General features: G+C 36.0%; 2 protein-coding genes across 6 annotated transcripts in view; both read right to left on the reverse strand.

Moving 5' to 3' along the window:
* Positions 1–301: 301 nt before the first annotated feature.
* The window catches only part of LOC115449436 (C-terminal-binding protein), a 94,551-nt gene continuing 70,049 nt past the window's right edge, over positions 302–24,803 (reverse strand). For 4 of the 5 annotated variants that reach the window (XM_037440227.1, XM_037440230.1, XM_037440229.1 and 1 more), the window contains 9 exons: positions 14,425–14,552; positions 8,639–8,898; positions 7,555–7,686; positions 6,087–6,286; positions 5,097–5,196; positions 4,067–4,197; positions 3,568–3,723; positions 2,935–3,225; positions 302–2,847 (listed from right to left, as the gene is read on the reverse strand). In XM_037440227.1, coding sequence (XP_037296124.1) covers positions 2,782–2,847; positions 2,935–3,225; positions 3,568–3,723; positions 4,067–4,197; positions 5,097–5,196; positions 6,087–6,286; positions 7,555–7,686; positions 8,639–8,898; positions 14,425–14,507 — 1,419 coding nt within the window. In that variant the 5' untranslated portion in view covers positions 14,508–14,552 and the 3' untranslated portion in view covers positions 302–2,781. Of the gene's footprint in view, positions 2,848–2,934; positions 3,226–3,567; positions 3,724–4,066; positions 4,198–5,096; positions 5,197–6,086; positions 6,287–7,554; positions 7,687–8,638; positions 8,899–14,424; positions 14,571–24,803 lie in introns of all 5 variants that reach the window. The other variant, XM_037440228.1, reaches the window with a different exon arrangement.
* On the reverse strand, positions 14,610–24,803 carry LOC115448488. The gene is made up of 2 exons (XM_030175914.2): positions 20,125–24,803; positions 14,610–19,533 (listed from the first exon to the last, which is right to left on the reverse strand). The coding sequence occupies exons 1-2, from the start codon at positions 20,243–20,245 to the stop codon at positions 17,288–17,290; spliced, it is 2,367 nt and encodes a 788-aa protein (XP_030031774.2). The 5' UTR covers positions 20,246–24,803; the 3' UTR covers positions 14,610–17,287.

Genomic DNA, 24,803 nt, shown 5'->3' on the forward strand with positions numbered 1-24,803 from the left:
AAGAAATTACCGAATTATAATCTCATTATCATAATGTCTGTATCTATAACATAAATTCCTAGGAAAAATAAATAAATTTGAAAACAACTCCTATTTCCTATGAAAAATTAATAATGAATACTAAATTTGAAAGCAATCCGAATACATAATAAAGAATATAGACGAAGATACGAAATAATTAATAGCCGATTATACTTACAAACATTCAATATTTTTGGACAAAACACTATATAAATATTTAATTTATTTTCTAGAGAACAGATTCGGGGTTTGTATGACGACAGAAATAAAACACATAGAGTAATTAATCCGAAAACAATAGTTTTATTTAAGAACTTTTCACTTTCTCATAAAATATACACATTGTTTTTGTCATTAAACTAAACTGTAAGTAAATACTAATTTTAAATACCAATTTCTCACGATTCTCAAACAGAGGTGGCCGGGTGGCGCCCGCTATTGCGTTTCGGTACTAAAATTTATCTCTATGGTGTTCGTTCATGTACAAATTCGTCACTTAACTCTATTTAGAAAAAAAATCAAATGAAAGCATGATTTTGTACATTTCAAAAAAATAAAAAAATGAAACACGAAGACCTCCTGTTTTGTTTGCTTGTTTGTCGTTATTAAAATGTGATGATAGAATTCTACAGTCCTTTTGTTGTATACTTAAAAAATAAACAGTTGGTACGCGCTAATATCGCGTCGGTGTCGCTGACCGGGTGTGAGTGTACGTACAAATGCGATCAAATGCTATAAACATGCTGGGACCATGTGTTCACCGAAACCTAGTAGTAGACAGTATACTCTGGCGATTTGCTACAAACACACTGCACGACGCGGTCACTTGGACTATGCCCCAGTCGAACTACAATACCACGTACAACATTCTTGAACCTTTGTCACACGATTACATACAACTTTCAAGGAACATGTTATTTCCTTTCTATAATTCCATTGCCATTGTATTGTCATTATTGTATTTTCATACAAGATTGTCCAGCTTCTTTCCCGGCAAAACTTCTATATTCCCTTACACAATTGTAAGAGTATTATTGTTATGTCCATTTCGTTTATTATACTAATATATGCTCAGACACACTTTTAACTTTAAAGCTGAACATTTTATAATCTTAACACAAATAACGACATTTTTATTACAGTTACAACAAAATTGGTGAATCAGATACTTGGCCATATTCTATTAAAATACATAGATGTTTCTTTAGACGAGCCTGAGTTACCTAGCGCCTTCAATTATACTAATGTTTTCGAATATAGTCCAGATAATAAAATTTTCTAATGGAACCAGATATACCATATAAAAATATGATGAACCATGTTGATAGCTAGCATCGTCGGAACGTCCGAGTGTCCGCGTCGCGCCGGATGCGCGCCGGAGCCGCGCCGGTGCCGCGCCGGAGCCGCGCCGGAGCCGCGCCGGAGCCGCCCGCACGCGTCGGCCGCGATCACACGCATTACACATTACTGTATTTATATTATAGCTGTCCCAACTTACCGATACAAACACAGAATCAACTATTCGCTCAATATTAATTTGTTTTCGAGGTACCACCGGAGTTTAGTTGCCGAGATCGACGACCTGAACGGAGCCGGCATATCATTTTATATTATGCAGCAATATAGGAAACAACTCACAAGAGTCAACTGTCTAAACAAGCACTAAGCTTTTAACACGCTATAACAATATTATCCATGTCGGTATTATTAATAGTTAATAGTTTAATTAAAAATAGATAATACCTATCATCAAAAGAATCAACAAATGTGTTGCTGTCAATAAGTGTTTTGGTACCACCATTCGACAGATTATTGCTCAGTATCAAGTGTTGGACCTTCGCAACGAAACCCACAGAGTACCTCAACGAAGTTTGCACCGAGACAGTAGTGTACTTACAAATAAATTCATAAAAACCCCTTATTTAAAACGAATCTCACTGAAACGTAGCTAACAACAATCACACACACTTTATCTGTAAGCCATTACTCTGCCTATGTCCATTTTATACGATTCAGCAAAAATATATAAAAATTGCATTTATTGCACATTTTTATTTGTTGTGTTCCACCCCACATATACTATAACATTCCCTGTTTCTAAGCTTATGTCTATCTGAAGATTCTTTTACTCATTTTCTGTCCCTTTGTTTTATTGTCGACCGAAATACATACAAATCATTTCTCTCAATCATCACTGATAACACACTGAGGTCCATTTTAGTCACCCAACCAAGGTAATCTGCATTGTACATTTCTTAAGACTTGTAGCCTAACTTGCTAATGTCGAATACGTTTCCTGGACTACGGACAAATGCGTTGGCACTTGTTTTTATTGCGAATCGTTTCCGCTCACTAACTTGAACTGACATCATCCCATTAGATCCCGCGATACATTGATCGACGCAACTTGTTCCAAATTTTACAAATACGCTTATAGTCTATGCGATGCGCATCTTCGCCGCCGTATCGGCATACGGGTATAGAAATGTTAAAAAAAGCTTCACTAAACACTCGCATTGGAGACATCGGCCGCGTCCGCAACGCTATTACAGAATTGGTCCAATATCCACATACGCGTTCATATTTGCACAAATCGCCGTGTCTCGGTGCAAACTCCACCACCATATCATATCACTCGTTGGCTTACGACGTAGGTACTTATGACATAATTGCGATGGAATAAAACTATTGTTTGTATGTGTCGTTTGTCGCGGCGTGATCACGGTACTGTAACGTAGCGTATCGTCGTCGCCACGTCGCCTAGTGGACGTCCGAGCTCTCCTGCTTGTTCAACTGATGATTGGCCGGGTCCGTCGTGTTGATCGGCTGCGACAAAACATTGAAACATTAGTAACATTGTACAGCGGGAGTGTGAGGCGGGTGCTGGAGATGTGGAGGTGCGTGGACGCGTACCAGTGTGATGGGCGGTTGCGCGGGCGGCTGCGGCGGCGCGGGCGGCTGCGGCGGCAGCGCGGGCGGCTCGTGCACGGCGGTGGTGGAGTGCGCCGCCTGCGCGCCGCTGTAGTAGCCGCCGTTGATGCTCTCGCCGTACGAGCTGGCCGGCGCCGCGCCGCCCACCACGCCCGCTCCCACCACGCCGCCCACCGACCCCACGCCGCCCACCGACCCCACCGAGCCCACGCCGCCCACCGGGCCCACCGAACCCACTGACCCGACGCCTCCACCGCTCGCCATAAAGTAATCCTGAAAAAACAATACAAAACAATCTATTTAAAACACTACCAAAATCTTCATTCTGTGTTGCTAAAATACCAATACTAGTCTTAGAGTTAAAAATTGCCAAACTAATAAAGCTTCCCTTGACTTATCTTATTTCCGAGATTGAAAAACAACTATCGTGTCAATGCTTTGTGACTAATAGGTATACAAGACACAGAAAAAAACAGAGTAATTGCAAATGATTGGGGTTGAGTAAGAACCCACACATCTGGCAAATAATATCAATATCGTGCCTCAATTTCAACAACCAAAAACACGTGCCCGAAGAAAACTAATAACAGTCAATAATAAAAAAAAGTGAGTTACCTTATTGACGCAGTTACGCAGACAATCAGGGATGCGTCCGACGATGGCGCGACGGATCTCCGAGGCGGCCATCTCGCGCAGTTCCTGTGCTGACGCGTCTGAATAAAACGCGGCGTGTGGCGTGCACAGCAGGTTCGGCGCGTCCTTTAGAGGACCCTGCCGGGACAGACATACTTGTATATCGTCCAATTTTAATATACACACCAAAAACTATATTGTCAGAAATGTTTCTTAACTTGCTTAATTAACTTCTTAACTTAGTTTCACACACTCCAAGAATGAGAAAAAAATATTTATTGTCTGAACATTTTCTTAATGATAACCTGATAAAATTTTAAAGAAATTAAAAACAATTAATCGTAAGTCTAATATTATGGTGGCTAAAAACGTTATGCCTACAACAGGCATATATTATGTATATGCTCTATGCTCATACTAATCATTCCGACAGACATATGGAACTGAAGTATGTTTGTATGTGCGAGTGAGTGGTGCGTACCTGGAACACGTTGAAGGGTTCGTTCTCGTGCACGTCGAGCGCGGCGGCGCGGATGCGGCCCTGCTTGAGCGCGGAGGCGAGCCCCTCGTCGTCCACCAGCCCGCCGCGCGCCGTGTTCACCAAGAACGCTCCTGACATACACAGTATACACGCTCTGTTACATACATAACATTTACCAACAACCACATGTGGAGATGGGAGGGGCACGTGGCTAAATGTAGGGTACCGAGAAAAGGCCATGAATGCGAAGAAAACCCCCAGTCCGACGGTCAGATCGCCAGGTATGCCGGCTAGCGGTAAATAAAGCTCACATTGTACCAGAGAGAGTGGCATGATTCACAGGAATCCTGAGCAGCAAAAGGTGGATACGGGCTAATTATTTAAATACATTGGATAGAAAAAAACATCTATTGAAGGAAGAGAGGGTAAATAATTATATTGCCGAGACAATGTGGACGTTAATTTTAAGTTGATTGCCCTAGCTCGGCCAAAGTCATATAAACAAATGACTAGCTATATAACGCAAACAAAATTGGTTCACGAACCTCGTGCGGTCAGTGTAAAAAATACTTATTACGCATATTGTATCAATTACATGCCCATCATTAATTAAGAGATTACTTGGCAGTTTTACTTATTCAACAAGACAAATATACTCGATATTCGCTATCGTAGATAAAGAAAATCTGTAACAATTTTGACCTCAGAATAGCTGCAAAATGTCAACAATACCCAGCGAAACGCCCCATAATAAATTTCGCCTGTAACAGCCAACCTTATTTGGAAATTGACCTATGTTCCTAATGTTATACTTGTACGCATCTAGTTTGCAACCACATTACGCAGGAAGAAAAGCAGTTACAGCGTCTAAAACGAAAATTAAAATTTCATTTATGGTCGATGCTTTGGGATACCTAGTTACAAATCATCCACTAGACAGTAGACACCTAACAAAATTGTACGCTAATTTATAAATCAAACTGAATATTATGTGTAAATTATATACTGTGTTATTTAAAATATAATATACCTGGACGCATCTGTTTGATAGTGAACTCGTTAATGAGGTGGTGATTGTGTTCATTTAAGCTGCAGTGCAGTGATACGCAATCACTCTGGAATAGGAGATCCTGGAACGTGAAATAAGACAAATGTAGGTTATTCCATAAAACATTGAAAATCAAATGGACTTATTGGTTAGTACATTAGGTTGTTAAATTTAAAGAATAATAATTTCATGAATACAAATACATTATGAATCTTTAGAAACTATTTTGTATATAATAGTTCTAATGAATTACGTTTCACAATCATTATAAGCAGATATGCTGCAATTTCCATTGAAAGCATTGAATAAGTTTTATAAAAATACCTATGTTTAAAAAACACTATTTCTCTAGTCGAGTATTTAATTCAACGGAGTAATTTGATAGTAAAGTGTTGCCAGATGTACAATAATTTTAATAGTATTAAAAGAGTTACCAAATCTCAATATCGACTCAATATTCATTCGTTTATTGTAAATTATTATATTCGTTTATTGTAGGTTTGCAATATAAAAAGATTTGCGTAACACCCCATTGTAATAATTTCTGATTTAATATTGCGCATTCACATTCGTAAAAATGAACAAATTCTATGAAGTGTTAAAATAATTTTTATAGTTTTGTATTTAATACATAGATAAAAATAAGAGTTTTGGAGGTATCCGTGTAATTCTACTCAGTTTCCTTTCATGAAATTAATATGATATATTTCTATATGCAAACAAAATATCTTAAAACCAATTCATTCTATCGATAGGATCAGCTCTTAAGCTTAATTAATTGACAACATTTGTGTATTGATAGTTCTCAAACTACTCCATCGAATTAATCGAGTTTACAACTATTATTTTTGTAAAATAAAATCTAGTAGTATAATTCAACACACAGGCACTGGTTTATTGCTTGTACATGAGCCAACCCAAAATACAGTCTTAGGCAATACTATCATGAACAATACAAGTTGTATTGTGTACCTGCAGCGTGTAAACCCTGTTGAGTCCTAGCGACTTCTCAATGCCGTCGGGCAGGTAGGGGTCATAGAAGACGACGATGAAGCCGAACGCCTTGGCGCGCAGCGCGACTGCCGAGCCGATGCGGCCGAGTCCCACGATGCCGAGCGTGTCGCCGCGGATGCGCGCGCACCCCGCCGCCGCCTCACGCACCTGCTCCGGACCTACAAAGCACATGCCTTTTAATGAGACCTATGCACTTGTCATACGCTACGACGGAACACTGACAAAGGGTAAAAAAGAGCAGCACCAGACATCATGGGAAATATGTAGGCATCGATCGAAGTGGACGAGCGGAACGGCATAGTCGTAACATACGAGAAAGTTCTTCCAACAATAAAAATAAATATTTTAACGGACATCTTAAAATATGGAAAGGGATGCAATATGAGCTGTGTGTAGTGTGGCAATATAATTTTATGATTAAGCCGAGAGCGTCTTCCCTTACGTAACAACTTTTGGACTGAGTTGCATATAAAAATTTTAATATTTTGTGATTTTAAGAATTACATTCAACAATGTTATGAAAAACTTATTTTCCAATAGAAATTATTGCAGAAAAAGTTTCATGATGTACAACATTTGTAAAGAGGATATTGTAAAAGGCTTTATTTAGTTATATTTCTAATTTTGAACTTTATTTAACTTCTACATCTAGTAAATTGTACATGTGCCTCATAGTAATAAAAAAAAACTACACTATTTTTTTTAAATAACTATTTCATTAAGAGCGTTCCTTTTTGAAACATTTTAGGTATCATAGATATAGTTAATTTTTACTATAAAATTTCATTACTGATAAAATCTGCTTTCACTGGTTGTAATATATTGTAACAAACCAACATTATCTAGAGGGGATGCCTAGATGCTAAATCAAATGTTGGAATAATTACTTAAAAAACTATTCTGAGTGCGATTATCATTGCATGCAGCGTACTTAAACATTAAAACCGACTAGACTCCCAAGTTTAATTTCCAGGTCGTATAATCAGTAATTGTGGAAGTTGTATGACCTTTTAAGCTAAACAGTTCCTGAACCGGCTTAGTCATTAAAAGTCAGTCGCCGTCCGAAATTCCCTTCTAGTGACGACATGATGTCAGCCGACATGTGACTAATAAGTGTCACACAATTCGCACCGTTTGGGATAAGTTTTTATTCATTGATACATGACCACTGATTAGTGTCCACTTAATTATCATATTTAGTTGCTCACTGACAAGCATTATAATAGAAACACTGATGTGCAATGCAAATAAATAGTTCAACAACAATAAACATAAATTTTAATCAAACTATAACATCCGAGCGATTACCAAATTCTTATTAATCTATACATAAAGATCACTAGCCGCCATATTTTAGACGTTAAAATTAACATAGTAATAGTTTTACCTGTGAATTTTTTTAATATTATTGTTATTATAGTTTTACCTGTGAATTTTTTTCCTTCCCGCACCATGTTCGCGAGCCAGTATGTCCGTCGATATAAATTCAATATGAGACACATTGTCGTATCCGCTACTTCTTCGACACCGTAGCCTGGGACATTACATACTGCTATGCCTGAAACGTATATAAAAACCAATAAGTTACAGTTTACAAACGCTACATAATATCTAAGATATGGCCAGAAACGAAACAAGAGACAATAAATTGATGTAAATAAATCTAAATTTCAAATAACGAAAATGTGGTATAAGTCCATAAATTATTTTTTTGATTGTCTACATATCAATTTCCTATAATGGCTATAATTATCAGTGTAAAACTACACCCTAAACAAAAAAAAACCTCCATAGCCCACACAAAAAATTACTACAAAAAATTAAATTTTGCTACGTCAAAAACCTCATTCTTTTCCTAGAACATATTATTATACCGAAACACGATGATCCTGTTTGCAACAACAACGAAAGTTATCGTCGAAATAATAAGAGCAGTATAGTTACAGTGGACCGGTCGCCCGTATTTAATGTACCGTTGGTTACAAACAGGTTTCCGCATCTGCGACGCGTCTCATTGAATGTAGTTACAGAAGTCTTTAAAAGAGTAAGTATAGGCATAGTTTATGCTATTTATGAGTATACATAAAGGTGTCGACTATGTTTTCTGTGAAAGTAGTATCAACAGAAATGTAGTTAATTTACCGGCTTAGTAACGAGCGACGGCACAATCATTTTTTTTTCTTCAGTTTTCAACTAAAAGATGAAATGCATATAGTGAGTCGATAATGCAGATAATTTAGGCTGGTAAATAACTATTGTTGTGAATAGCCATCATTGAATTCGATAATTACGATTATATTGTACACTTATCCTCCGTTGTTAATTTATGAGACAATAAGACAATAGTGGAATCGTAAGATGCAGTAACAATACAAAAACAAATTGTAGACTACAATAGACATATAAATGTAAAAGTCACAATGACATATATGATGCCGAACCGACTTACCTTGCACAATGTATCATTGGAAAGTAATTAAGTTAGAATAGGTGATAACGTTTATGTTTACCTAATTCACCGGCGGCTTTGACGTCGATGTTGTCGACGCCGGAGCCGATGCGGACGATAATCCGCAACGCCTTGAACTTCTCGAGGTCTTCCTTAGTGAGTATGATCGTATGCCACATGAGCGCGCCCACCGCCTCGTTCAGCACCTTCTCGTGTATCTCGGAGGTGGATTGCGCGTCACAGAACGCCACCGTCGCCACGTCCTTCAATATCGGCATCTCGACGGTGCAGTCGCGTCCGTCTAGTAACGCCACCAAGGGCCTGCAATTTAATAAAAACATGTTTTATTAATTTATTCTATTACCGAAATTACTATAATATTTTTTTCGTAAGGTTTAATACTATGTTGTATGATGCACTTCAATATATTTGATTCCCATCTTCGGTCACAATTAATCACCATCATTGAATAACAATCAACATTCTTACTAAAGTAACTAAAAAGTTTTATCTCGGACTGAAAATAAATTTCCAGATACCATATTTGTAAAATTCAATTTTGTTAGTTTGAATATCTTGCCGAATCTACATGATACGGGTGTATGTGTAACCATGTTCATAATTTAACGTAAGATCAAGCTTTTTAGATTTATCTACTTCTTAATTGTGCATGCTTTGGCAAGTTATATAGCTGTGTGAATTGTGTCATGTGTGTCATGATTCAAGAATAAAAAAAAAATGGTTCGTTAAGAGGAAGCGTGGAAAACAAACACATTCTATTTTACGAGATTAATTCCGTATATGGGACAGAACATTGAAATAAAAAAAAGAGAAAGCTGCATTTCGTGTGAACAAAAGGAGCCCGACAATCAAAGGATGTGTGTCAACTTGATGGTTAGTGATTAGCATCGCCTACGTACGCCCACGTGTGGGCCACATTAGCGTAGATGACAGATTTTAAGGAAAGGAATAGCGATTTATAGTTTGGTTTGTCTGCACAGTAACATCATTTAATGCATGAACGATAAAAGGCAACTACAAATTTTGTGCCGGTTTTAGGACAATGGCACTAACCAGTAAAACCGGATCTTTCTTATGATAAAATTGCAGAGCAAATAAATGTTTTTTTACGAATTTTAAACGAGTGTTAAAATTTTGGCGCCCGCGGATTTTTTGGTCTTACAATAAGTAAGAATATCATAAATTTAATTTAATAATAATGTTGGCTTTTACGCAGCACAATTACTCGATCCGTTATCTATGCATACAAAAGTGATATCGTTGCCTTCGTGCCAATTCAGCGTATATTTTTGCATTCAATTGATACTATATTTTGTTTTAATTCACAAAATAGACAAGTTTATAACCGAAATAGAAAAAAAGGACACAAAATATGGTTAGCATAATTTTTGATTAGACAACCGTTATGAAAATTGTAAAATGATAATCATATTTAATTTTAATGGTAGTATCGCAATCGATTAATCGATTTTAGTATCGCAATATACACTACACGTATCGCACATAACAACAGTTACGTAGTATCGTCATTCTGCACGAAGTTTTCAATAATACGCTGACACTGACAACTCATTATCTGTCATCGTCGCTGATAGCAGGTGTTTTATCGGTCGCCCACCAAACCACCGAGAACCGGCTGTACGTGAATATTGATAACATACCGCCAATTCATATCTATAAAAGCAAATTAAACGAATTTTTGAATGTCAAACGTATTATTCTCAATGACTGCATGTTGTATATTGCACAATAAGTTTTAAGTGCGATAGTATCGCATGTTATCTAGATGACAGTTGGAGATATAATGGTATTAAATTGTGATATCGTAGTGTCTAATACATAAAATGTATATATACGTAGATTCTGACTTTGTTTTGTGCATAGAATAGGTATCGACACACACATAACAAGTTGTGTTCGCAGAATATACAATTTCTTCGCTCGTTTAAACGTTAATTTACGGGATCTGCAATAACATCGCTGCCAAATATAATTTTTAGTATCCTTATACTAGTAAAGTTGTGAAAACAATATTATGCTAATCTAATTCGAAAGCATCACGATTTACGAATGCAAATACCCACAGATTAATAATAACAATCACGGAGCTGTTACGTAAGCTTATTAAATATTTATAACACGGTTGTTTATCAGTGTGCAAGCGCGATCGTCTGAGTCGATCGTTCCTATCGGCGAGTTTAGTTCGGGACAAGTGCAACTAATAGCCACAGACTCGCGCGATGTCGACGACCGACTTGCTGAACCAAGGTTGCGCCGCACCGCGCCGCGCCGCGGCGGCCGTCTTTGTTGTACCTGTGCGAAAACTTTTGCCATTTGAATTCAATGTAGGTTGTTTTTTATATGTATAAACAAGAATGTGTTGAGCTTTTACATTTTCATTGTTCAGACGCTCGACCTACATTAGTCCAACGCTCCAGTTTGATGGACCATAGTCTTTTCAAAACTAGGTCAATACGACCGAGCATTGTTTTTTTTATATACTTATTGAGTTTATTTCTCGACGGTAACTTAGGTATCACCTTCACTCAAAAAAAAGGAATTAAGGATAATCTGCCAATTTTAAAGGCGTAGGAATAAGCATTAAGATTTTTTTTGCTAGGCAATTGCACCTATGATTCATGCCGAATCTTTACGAAACAATAATAACTCATACCCACCCGGTCAAATAGATTTAGATGTGTTGCGTACTTCACGTAAATATAGCTAGTCACAAAAACTATATAATATATATGTGTCTACGCTACATATATGTACGCTACCTGAATGATAAGTATATTATGTGTCTAATATATTAATAGAATATAGAATATTAGCTTACTTATAACATCTGAGATTAAAAAGTATATAGCCTGATTATTCGAATGCGGCAAACAGCAAAACCCGGTTAGATTAGAATTTTGAATTCCAACCCTGCGTCTTTCAGTCTACCTATTCAGAGATAAACAATTATGCTTACATTCACAAAAATCACACAAACGCAAATTTACTGTTATATAGTTAACACCCTATAATAAAGAGTAAAGGAAATGATAAGCCCCCGATCCACCACACACCACAGCACTGATTCAATGGAATAACCGCCCTGTTTTATAATCATATTAATAGAAAACACCCAACATAACCCGTTACTGCAATCTATTAAAGTTCAAATGGACGTCACATGAAAAGAAGGGGCACAAAGGGCCCTTGAACAGTGCCGACTGCCGATGCGTAATGCAATAAAGCCGAGCCAATTGTACCGTATCATTGGCTAAACGAGTGTCGCACGCCCGCCGGCAATATGACCCGACACGCGAACGCAATGCACAAAAGCTAAGCCGGGAATGTCACGATGTACGCCAGGATGTTCTCAATAAAGGAATGGGGGTTGGTGAAGTGAACGAAATATAAAAATGCGATGTTTGTCATACAATTGGTCATATAAGTAGCAAAGAGATTAAACAGACAAATATAGATTTTTAACGTTTAGGCATTTAGAAAAAAAGGAAAAGTACCTACTTTGTAAACATCAAGCATTGTGTAGGATTCGTCATAGGGTTCCTCAATTGTTTGTGAAATAATTTTATTATCAGTCTATATGCGAACAACTACAATGGAAAAGAATAAATTATTAACGATATTCGAGAAGAATTGATAAATCAATGCGCAAATTTATAATTATAAATAAACAACAATCCATTATACTGTTAGGACGTTCCATTTTATCAGTCATGTTAAAAATATCTTGAAATAACTATACATAGAAATAGTAAAAACTAGAAGGCAAATCAAAGTGGTGTTTATAAAAAGGAACCCTGCATTACCATTAAATAGATGGTCAATGCCTGATCACATTATATGCGGTTGTTGTGTTAAGGGGTCACTATGTTAGTCTTTATTGTTGTGAGGAACTTATATTTCGTGGTTATTTCGATAGTCATAAAGCAAATGTATTTCAGTAATTAACTATTGAATACTGGCAACTCATCAATATTAATTGTAAAGGATAATAAATAATACGGCGAAGTGATTTTTAGCTTTGTAACAACATTTAATTTAATAAGTATACTTCTAACTGTATGTATCCTACTCCAATTTGAGGAATTTCTCGCATGAAATTATTTTACGCATCTCGCAAAACGATTTGCTTGCGGCGGGCCGCATGTCTAACCGCAATCACTTTAAGCGTGTCAGAAAATCCTACAAAAGCTGTTGTCCGATCTGATAGTCTAGAACTCTTGGGTCCCACAGTCCGTAGACGATGCTACTAGGCCAAGGACGCGACGAGTCTCGTAACAACCCACATAAAGATATCTATATTATACAAAGTACTAAGATAAACCAATAGCCCTACTTCATAATAAATCAAGTAAACAAATAATTCAACAAACCAAATGATACTACTGATCTCAGTCTAATCAGAAGTCAATCCGGTCACTATGCGTAAGATAGACATTCATCACAGACAAACAACAGGGAACGATTGTAAATGGTCAAAACAACTGGAGCGTAACAAAAAACATATCTAAATGTATAACCCAATTAAATCCGAGGGGGCAAATATTGGAAACACGCCGGCAGCGATGGAATTGGCTAATCACGGGTCGAGGACGTCCCCGGGCCGAACCTACATAGCACCCCGCTCGCTGTGCCCTTGCCGGCCCATCCAGCCTCCCCCTAGGATAATTAAAGCGCTCCACAGTAAGATTAAACTAATAATTTCAACTTTCGTCATAGCGTGGCGGAATTATTATTATTGTCGGCGCGGGTGAGAGAAAGTTTCTCTCACGGGCGCAAAGGGGAGGGGAGTCCGTGAAACTGAAAAGTAATTCGTCGCAGGATCGACGGCAGTGCGAGTTTTCGCGAATTTCGCCAAACTTTCCCGGTGGCAGACGAAAACAGATTTGGTGGCAAACAAAGAGGCCGTCGAGAGCTAGGCGTTACTCGTCCCTCACCTCATGCCGACGCGCCACCCTCCGGGGGACACAACCCCTTCGGAGAAGTTTTGATGGAAACCAAATGGGATTAGCGCGCGAAAAGAATAAGCCAAGTGAGCCCAATAGCCGGAGGTTGCTTTGTTAACTTTCTGGCCACCGAGCTGCGCTCTCTATGGTGTTACAGTGCTATACCAGTTAGTATTACGGGAAGTTCAGTATAAAATTGATTTTCTGAGAAAATCTCCCTTTAATTTGTCATTTCAGATAATTTTGTTTAGTAATTGAATGAAATAGAAAATATTAAATTTTACTTCGTTGTGAAATAATCAAATTCGCTAGCGGTAAACAGATTTGTGCGATATAAGTACGACTGATTTTTGAGATGAGGCAGTAAAGACCGCTCGCTACCTTAACCGCTGTAGCTACAAGAAGATTTCTTCGGAATCAAACATCATTTTTGTAGACATTAAGACCTGCATTCAGATTTTGAAAAAATGTCATCTCATCAATAAAGGGGAAATTTATGCAATTTTTTAAGCCAGTTGATCCTGTTGCTTATAAGGTTCAAAATACTTACTTACTTACATGACAGGTTTGAGTAGTTTAAGATCAGAAATTACGAACACCTTTGTGCATATATTTTGTAGGAAATGCGATTCTAATTCACTTTTAAACATAACAAAATTCTATAAGGTCGATTAATTTACATAATATATTTGAATAGAAATGCATTGAAGAACTGAAAAGTGCACATAATCGAATTATTGAGTATGTTACAAATTTCACATATATTCTGAGCTACTTATCGTCGGTATAAAAAGTGAAATTTGTGGAAAACACAATAATTGACGTTGAAATTCTCAATCCCAGAAGTCACAATCTTTCTCACCTTGATTGCAAGGGTCCATTTGCAATAGGACCCCGCATGCTATCCATACGCGCTCTCTTTGGCAGCATCTTGCGTTTGTCCATTTAAAGCGGCAAAGCCGCTTTAACCACCTCTCCGCAGCGCGTCACCTGTAAACAAACAACACACTACAATCACTAAGAATGAAAAACTATAAGGCCATCCATTACCAACTTTACAAACAATAACAATAAAATTGTTTAAATATCAAATATTATATTTTTATACGATTATAATTCGATACAAAAAATATTACATTATATATTTTAGATTAAATAATCATCGCCACACTTCATAAAATTTTACGTAAAAAAAACCAGCAAATAGGAATGGTTTTGCGAAAAGCCCTCATAATTTTATTATGCGATTAAACCCACACAAAAAGATAATAGATAATATACAATTACATCATAAACATATATGACGTATTTGTATATAATACATGATAATTCTTAATCGATGTTTTTCTGAGATGTTATTATCCATAATCCGTTTTCATATTATTCAAGATAAATATAGTATAATAGACAGTTAACCTTAAAATTTAACAGTAATTGATCTATATAATATTTCTTATCATCATACCGATTTACAACTACATTTGAAACTGAGATTATTTTATTAACTGTTTTTGGATATTATTTTCAAGTCAAGGTCAAGATTGTTTTATTGAGATGGATTCACCACCTCGGTAAGAGGAGTTCACATTAAGTAACAAAATGTATAATATCGACGCCGTGTACGCTGAACGTAGCCTAAAGGAAACGCATTTAAGCTTGCTCTTGCGTTTCAGTTTACGAGTAATATGTACTATAATATATATTCTAACAATTTGAATTTGTTTTACTATTCAGCCCCATACTGACATCAACCACCTCTAAAGCATAGCTTTCCCTAAATAATAAAATGATATCTCCAAATATAGTTTTATTATTATTAATCCGTAGGTATACGCAAAATAACACATTAGGCAATAAAATAGGAATTACATAAAAAAGTAGCCCAGTGTAATTTGATTAAAAAGCTACCACGGTATTGCTTCGATATAGATTGCTCTGACATGTATTCAACTTCACAGATTGGGTCAAAGTGGCGAGATCGAACCGCGTGACCTACAAATCTAGTTAAGACTACACGTGTTTATAACTGATATAAAAATTTACGCAAAATGAAACAATTCTCTGCGGACATAATACTGATTATAATTTAATAAAATTTACAGAGAGAACGGTAATTTAATAAAAAGAGCAAACATTTAATGTCAAGAGAGTTGTAACTCGCTTAGCTACACGCACGTTACACTGGCTTGATTTGGAATGCGAAACAGAGAGTAAATACGCAGGCATAATTCAATTCAGGTATTATACAGAAGCGTGTCCAGTTCTTGGGACTACAAAATGCGATTTTTGACTTGGTTTATAACCGATCGCCTCTAGGTAGGTATTATCGCTTTGTCTATTTCTAGCCCCAAACAGCAATGCGACCAGTGCAGTGCCGTTTTCCGGTCTACAGTATATTGCAGACATTTAATATGACTCGGTGACGTAGTTGTATTACATGCGCGGTACCTCAGCGCTCTGAGGTCCCGGGTTTGGATCCTGTCAATATTATCCCGGAGTCTTGAATTAGTGCCCGATATGGCGATAGGCACGCCCCCTATCACATTATGGAACCGAACAAACAGGTGAAAAGTGGGTGCCCTAATTACACTTCCGCTTACACTTTCATAGGGGCATGCATCGTAGCAACTATATGTATTTTTTAAGTTCGGGGCATATTACTATTCTCAGTAGACATAGGTATTGTAGCGTTTTCAGCTAGTTCGATGATTGTATAAAACACAGCACATCACAATAGATATATATTTTTAATATCAAAGCTATTAGAAACGCGTGCGTAATGCGTATTTACGTAATTCTGTATAATTTGTAGCTTAAATTTCTTTGCTGAGCTTTGTCTTTTTTTTTTAATAATCAATAGTTTGTTCAAAGTAAACGTAGGAAACAGCTCAACGGACTTGGATAAAATTTAGCACTCGGGTAGATATCGTCATAGTCGTAGAATAATGACGAATCTAACAAATATTAAACTTTACAGGACAGCCATTTGAAATAATTATGTTAGTTTTTTTTACATAACTTTTTTAATTCTAAATCAATAATTACGAAATTTTGCATATAAGTGAAAAAGAGAATTCGTTTTAAAACGGAATAAATAACATCAACTTTTAATTATACAGTTTTCTAGAAAAGTCACATGCTTCATTTTACTTTGGAGTCAACACAGTCACATAGTATTATCCGACATTGTTCTTCGTGAAGTTACTTTTAAAAAAGTGACGGATGTTAGTTTCGGGTTATGTTCTATTGACTTACTGAGTAAGATTTTGGCGGATATGTTATCTGTCATATTATTTTATTTTGATTATAAGTAAGTAGGTGGGTAGATAGTGGGTGAGTAAATAGGTAAGTCAATATCGTAGTATGATTAGACCGGGTATCTTAAATAAAACATACACTATTTGGTTGTACCATTTTCAAATCAATAATAATATAATAAACATAAAGTTTTAATAAAGTAAACATCAACAGTATTATTTTTGGCTAAGATGACTATTAAGCTTTTTGGAACGGATTTCTTCTAATTTGGTAAATACTAATCTCAAACTTAAATATTAAATGTATTAGCATAGCTATCACAATATAGAGTAGTAACAACTTTATTTATAAAAAAAAAATTAAAAAAACATATAAATCACAAATTTAGAGATCACCATAGTAAGAACAAAACAACTAGAAATATTAATAACTAAACAAAAAGTATAAAACAATTTTGCACATATTATTCAGTCAGAATCATTTTTTTCATCAGAAATATGACGTCCATGCGTTAAACTTCTAAAATAGTTATGGTATTTGGTAGGTATTATTGAGGAATCGCAAAGACTTATTAGATCCCTATATTTATCATTATCGATAGGAATTGAATGGAGATACGCATTGTGTAAGGTCGGAATATTATAATTTCTTGTCTCCTTTCGAAGTATAAGGGTCATGTAATCATCAGATAAAGCATATTTGTATTGGATTTTATTACTTTGAGTCCCGTCGACACAAACTTCTTTTATACCTGTCCAAGTTACTTTGTTGTTGGCTGTATTTTTAGCCCAATTATTATTTTTAAGTTGTTCTTTAAAATCAAATACTAACGACTGATTTACATCTATGACTTCATAAGAATCACCTGTTACTTTCGACCAACGAACAAGTATTTTCCATTCGTCAGGTGTGTAAATTGTTTTATGTTCAGCAGCCCTTTCTATCACGCTGTGGACAGAATCCCCTTCGTTTTGGGTGTGTCCTTTTTCTAGGAATCTATGTGTTATAGTTATATCACATTCTTTAGCTACATGCGCATACATATAAAAAACTATGCGATTTCGATTCTGGCCAGCGCAATTATCTGACCAGAATCGAAACTCTTTCACACCCTTTAATACAAACTTCTTTATGAAGTCATAAACGCAACTGGCTACTTCGTTTGCCCCACGTTTGGCAACACTTTCATCCCACATATAGCAATAACCTTGTTTGACAGCCATATCGTATATGGTGAAATTGTAGCATGACAGCTTTCGTTTGTAATACAATACACTCATTTGCCCGTGAGGACATGACAAAACCTTTTGAAAATCAAAGGTAGCACAAACAATGCGTCCATTAGAATTAATAGCGTCATTTTTATCTGTATTTTTCAAGGTTCTAGACATTCTTTTGCTATTTAGATGATTTGCGTACTGTTCTTTAAGATCTTCAGGCGGATTTTGTGTTTGTTTAAAACTGTGACATTGATCACAGGTATCCTTTTTGGGTAAATGAAAACTCAAATTAAAATGAGTGTTAACTATGTCTCTGTACTGTCTAAGACTAGAAGCTGTATTTGAATGATTATTAAGTTCAGGCCATTCTTTGTATAAATTGAACATCCGAGCGATGCTTAAGTCACCATCTAAGTACAGTCTTTTGGACGCTGCTCTATTATAATGAGACTCTACTGGTACAAATGAATTAACGTGGGCACAAACCGACATTACCATTTCATCGTCAACAATCCGATTATGATTTTTATGTTTCCCCCTCATGTCTTTTTCAATCAAAGTGCTTCCATCATATTTATCCCAAGCTGTCCGAACTAACCTTTCACTAATGGAATATGTACTTAAAAACATGGTTTTACAGATCTCTATTTTTGATGAACCCTTTGGCAAAAAATACTTGTAAGTGAATTGGCGGTTATGCTTTAAATCTCTTTGAAGACCCCTTTTCTTCTTCTGTTTTGAAGTATAATTCGCAACATGCAACCACTGTTTCTCACGATCACCTAATTTCCAAAACTTTTCGAATGCATCCTGTCTTTCTTCGAGAGTTAACATAGTGTAACATCTATATCTACACGTGCAAGGCCTACCTATAGTTTTTGCTGAAACAATAACTCCCTTTTTGGAGCAGTATTCTTTTCCTGCATTCGTTAAGCGCTTTCTCTTTACTTCTTCCCAACCATCATAATTTCGGACCCGTTTTTTACCTCTACATCGTATAAGAGACGCTGGAGATGACTGACATGAAGATACAAATGAATTGATTGATGGAACGTTGTTGTAGTCCACACCATCGTGAGTGGGACAAAACAAATCCTTACATTCTTCACCGTGTGTTTTTGCTGGTGATGGCATAGGTGTTTGGTCGTTGTTGTCAACAGTTGGGGTAATCGGTTGAGGGAAAGGTGATAGATCTGATATCAAGGCGGAGGTATTTAAAGGGGTTAAAGCTGAAGTGGTATTTAAGAATGACACAACACCTTGCTGATTTTCTGAAGGAAGTAAACATGGTGAGGGTGCATTTTGATACCCAGCTATAAAAGGATCTTCTCTAAGAGCACAAGTAGGATATGCTATGTTCGGGTCCATATTTTCATCTGTTGATTTTATGCTTTCGCTTGTTCCGTGTACGTCGTCTGAAAAAACCTCATCATAAATGTCTTTCATCTTTTCTATTACGCTGCGTGCCCCTGGGGGTAATGGCGAATGGCATTCTGAAAAGATATCAGTAAACTGTATATAATTATTATTACTTAATATCGCAGATTAACCTTTACTAAAAACCTACACCGATTCACAATAAAAAGATCCGAAAATATAAAAAAAACATAACTTTTTTATTTATACGGGTAAATAATTAATCAGATCAGATCATTAATTTATAGAAAAATATATTATATAAATACAAATAAACAATGTTTTTCAATAGAAAAAAGGTGGAAGAGAATTTAGTTCATAGAACAAAGTGGGATGGTCAGATACGACCGTTGGATAAAAAGCGTGTTCACAGAATATCGTCGGTTGTGATCATGCGACACTATCATGTCCATAGAAAAATGTTATAAGGTTTTATACTACTTAAAAATTTTAAACTTTGTTAGATATAATACAAACTCAATCGCATAATTCTATTATCAGATATCGAATATTATTTGTATGTAAATTAAATTTAAAACGATTTCTAATTTTCCGTAGAAAACCGACGGATAGTCAGAACCTACGTTATAATTATTTACTTCGCAAAATTTTATATAAATACAAGAATTAAATAATACCAAATGTTAATATATAATTTATTAACTTACCTGCAGTTTCTGGACTGCAATCCTCCGCCACGATTAACTCTTCGTGGTTAAAATGCGTAATTTGTGCTTTACTTCTTTCTTCTACAAGTTTTAACATATGTTTTGATCGCCCTGTTTTCATTGTTGCAGTTTTTATCAGACTTTATAAAAAAACTAGGCATGAAATAATTTTATAAACTGGTAAACAAATATAAATTAGTTTAATTGTTGTGCAAAATTAAATCTGGTGCAACGCGTCGACGAGTTCGATGGATAATGGCGATTGCGCGGATACGCCGGGAGCGGGAGCGGCCGGCGGGAGCTCCCCGCGCGTCGTACTAAGACGAGATACGTGTAAAATGTGACCTATTCTCTCCTTACAAAAAGGTCCACCGGCTGCATCATGCGGAAACGTGCTCTCGTCCGCGCCGTCTTAACTTCTCACTTTAAATTCTATTAGTTTTTCCACTTTCCAGTGATATTGATAGTGAAATAATTATACACTGAAATACTAAATGTGACCTATTCTCTCCTTACAAAAAGGTCCACCGGCTGCATCATGCGGAAACGTGCTCTCGTCCGCGCCGTCTTAACTTCTCACTTTAAATTCTATTAGTTTTTCCACTTTCCAGTGATATTGATAGTGAAATAATTATACACTGAAATATTATCGGTCAATGTAGATTGAGTTAGGTATTTAAATTTTTCGCATCAAATTATTAATAGGTATGCTTTGACTTATGAATATTAATGTCAGCTAAACTCATAATTAGGTTTATGCATGAGATTAAAGATACTGAAGTCTAATAACATAATCTGCAGCGCTAATTGATAAAAATACATAATTGGGTATCAGTAGAAAAATGATCACGTCAATGCTGCCGGCCACGATACCTCGTGCATTCATACATAACCGGCGTTTTACTATGAGCATCTATCAAATCCGTCAGTATACCGACTAATTAATTTGAAATCCAAAATACATAGATTTTTTTCATTAATGCAGTAATTATATTTGGACCATGTAGTATCTAAATTAGGTAAAAAGTGAATTTCGTATTTTTTTCAAAACCGACATTTTTCTACGATCATGACGATATGTAGATCTTATCTTAGATTACCACAAAGACAATTTTATCCCAGACATTTGTTCCCATGAGAAATACTGGGATATTTTAATCCGTTTTTAAATAGATGGTGGTTGCATTAGGAATCGCTAGTGTTTTAGGGACTTTTGTAACTCATAAGGCCTTAACGCGGGCACATAAAACTAATAAACGAACTGTTTATTGCAACAGAATTTGTCACTGACGTTTTATTTGAATAACTAAATATAACGGCGATAAGATAACCCTCCCAAACGCCCAAAAACGAACGAATAACTTATTTATTGCTTGGATGGAATATCAGTATCCCATATTTGATTTATACAAACTTGGTGAATAGTTACAACTTTCGAGAGACATATTGAGAATTTATCATTATATTACACGAGAAAAATTATTATTTTAGTATTTATTGCGATAAATCGTTTATATGTTACGTTTGGCTATAAACTCATATTACTCCCTTGACATGGTAAGTTTATTCTATTTCTACTAAAAAGTATTATACACATGATTAATTTCAAAATTGGTGCAGGTGTTTGTATGTTTGGTGTAGTTATAGATGTAGCTATGGAGGGACAAGGGTTGGCCGGCCCTACCCTAGAAACGTCTTTGCCACCCTATTTAAACCCTGTGCTTATAAGCGCCTCGTGTGGTGCAGGCCTTTTGTTGAATTAGGGTAGTTTTTTCTCCCGTCAGCTGCCACTGCTAGCGAAAATCCGTAACTACGCCAATGGGTATACTCATTACTCAGAAACCTTTTGAAAGGATTTGAATGAAATTTTCTGCAGAGATATACCAAAATTTGGATTAAGAAGGCTTTTCTTAAACAGATTTAACAGGCAGAAGTTACTCAAGTATTAGTAAATAAAAACCGGGAAATTGCATAGTGGAGCTATCATTCCTGAAGGGGCAAATGCGCTGGCGATTTCGCGGGCAACACTACTATTTTAGTGATGACAAAAAGATATTACTATACAAATGTAATGTCATAATTTCTTTTTATCGTTTACAATTGGAAAATATTTTTCTTTCCCTTTTTCTATCCAAAACAAAATTCCAAGTATTGAAACTTAACTTTTTAATTTAAAACAAAAACAACTAAGAGAGAAGGCAGGTTATGTTTTAACGTCATTTTGAATGTGACTCGTGTAAACCAAGGACAAAGCCAAATTAATCGGGACTTCTCAAGCGAAAAACAATAAGATAGACGCTAGTGTAATAGCTGAACGAATCTGGATGAAACGGATTTAAATTGCGAAGCATTAAATAACACACGAACTGCACTTATTCTATGATAACAAGAAAAATATTATTTCGACAGTGGGCCTATTCATGTATCATGGTTTGTATTATTTTAATTCGCGGTACACCAATAAGCACAGGATAATAAAATCAAAACATTTACATACATTTTAATCGTTAGTGGCCGATATATATGTTTATTATGCCCATTACTGGTATAACCATTACCCGGCTATATCTTAATTACAAGTTCAGTTGAGTGAAGGATGATTCTTACACGGCACGAGAATAAAGCAACAGCGACATACATATTTACGATAAGAAAATTAAAACCTTTTTAGTTTCCTTTCCGTTCTCTTTACAACGAAACCACTATTTTTTAGACTTCTAACATAACATTAAAAACGAGTTTGAATCATTTCATCAGGAAAAATCATTCAATAGGTCCCTAAAAAAACTGTGAAGTATCTGTAACGAAAGAGATAATCGACGGCTTCCTCTTTGATGACCGATAAGTGTGTATATTGTATAATGGTGTATAGCTTATAATGGCGCAATAATCCAGTGATACATTAAGATATGACGACTGTGGCCACAAAATGGAGATAAGAGTTTGTGAGACGTCTTTCGACAATCGTAAAGAATTCTGCCGTTTATTAATCATGCATCAAATAAACATTTTGTTAGCATATTTTATTGATACACGTACTCACATAATATATGAAAATTGTAATATGTCGTGCCGATCTTACATTCGAGTGAGATAAGGATACGTAGATTATTCTTTAAAATGATCGGTAAATGACTTTATTTCAATTTAGTCGCAGAAAATAGATTATATTCAAGAATCCGGCTGGAAAGATACCATCATAGCAAATCTATTTCAGCCGCCAAACAACATTGTGTAAGCTGCATATTGTTAAGGTTTCAAATACATTGTAGCTAGTATAGTTTGTAGGAATTATGAGACTTAACATCTTACGTCTCAGAATAGACTAGCGCAGTACATTGTCACACACTACACACACCCTTATAATTCGAAGTTGAGTCGTGACACAAACCTAGCCCTACCTACCTAACTCTAGTAAAAAGGCTTTTTTGACCCTACTGATTTTAATTTTAAATAATATAAAGAGTTTTTTTAGGTACTATAAAAGATCTGTTCCACAAAACGTTAATAATATTGTTTTTAAATAATGTTAGTCATTTGTTAGTTTTTTATTTAAATTTCATAGTGTTAGGAAGCTGGTGTGTGGTCGTTTCTACGAAGAATTTTACAGAACCACGAATAACGCGAGATTGATATCGAAAAATGAATAAAAATCCAGATGTTGTACGAACAATGAAAGACTACACCCCATCAAGTAAATTATTAATGTCCCCGTTGCGCAACGAAATCTGTACTAAACGATTAGCGAAAACGTGCTTTCAAGTAAGTAAATTAAGGGTAGGCCGAAATCGCATAACAACTGACCGCCAGGATAGAAAACTTTCGTGACTCTCAAGATTGTAAAAAAAAGTTCGCTGCAGCTTTATGGGAGGGCATATAAAACTGATTAGTTATTAAACAATAAGAAGAAGACTTAATGAAGCATCCATAAAACGCTGCAGGGCCAAAAAGAAGTTACAGTTCTCCGACTCCAATAAAAAGAACCGCTAATAATGGAGTCTAAGACATCAACCTTTTTCTTAAGAAAACTAGTCCAATGTGGCTTTGTCCGTCGAATCAATTTTTGATGTATTTAAGGTTTCATATTACTGCTTTAAACAACAATAATTAGACTGTATATATTCTTTTTATATAAAAAAATTATATACAATATGAGTGTTTTTCACATTTTCAGGTATAGTACAGAACGTCGGATGACAGGTTTGTTAGAAAGCACGGAAACACGGTAGTGGCAGCATTATAATTTAGAGCTGAATGGCTGTCGTTGGGGTCAGCGAAATCTTATGCGTATGAGCAATCATAACTACGTAAATGTGCTTTAAGCCGGTCTGAAACGCTGTTGTTAAAACACATATTTGCCAATTTTTCACCACTTTAGAAGGCAAAAACAATGCAATGACTGGTCTGCGCAGACACCCGATCTATACCTATCGAACAACTTTGGGGTATACTGAAGAACAAGACACTAGTGCGCAGCAGTCCAAAATAAAAACGCCATACTAATTTAATACAATGGGTTTTATGAAACGGACATACTCAATACGACAACCATAGGTGGTCTCAGTCATGGTGCAGAGAAGTGAACGACGCGTCACACGACATATAAAGCCGTTGTTATACCCGAAGGTATACATAAAGTATGAAACTTAGGTATGGGGATTAAAGATGTCTATGATGAG

This window comes from Manduca sexta, chromosome 18 (assembly GCF_014839805.1).
Source record: "Manduca sexta isolate Smith_Timp_Sample1 chromosome 18, JHU_Msex_v1.0, whole genome shotgun sequence".
In the NCBI taxonomy this organism is placed as follows: domain Eukaryota; kingdom Metazoa; phylum Arthropoda; class Insecta; order Lepidoptera; family Sphingidae; genus Manduca; species Manduca sexta.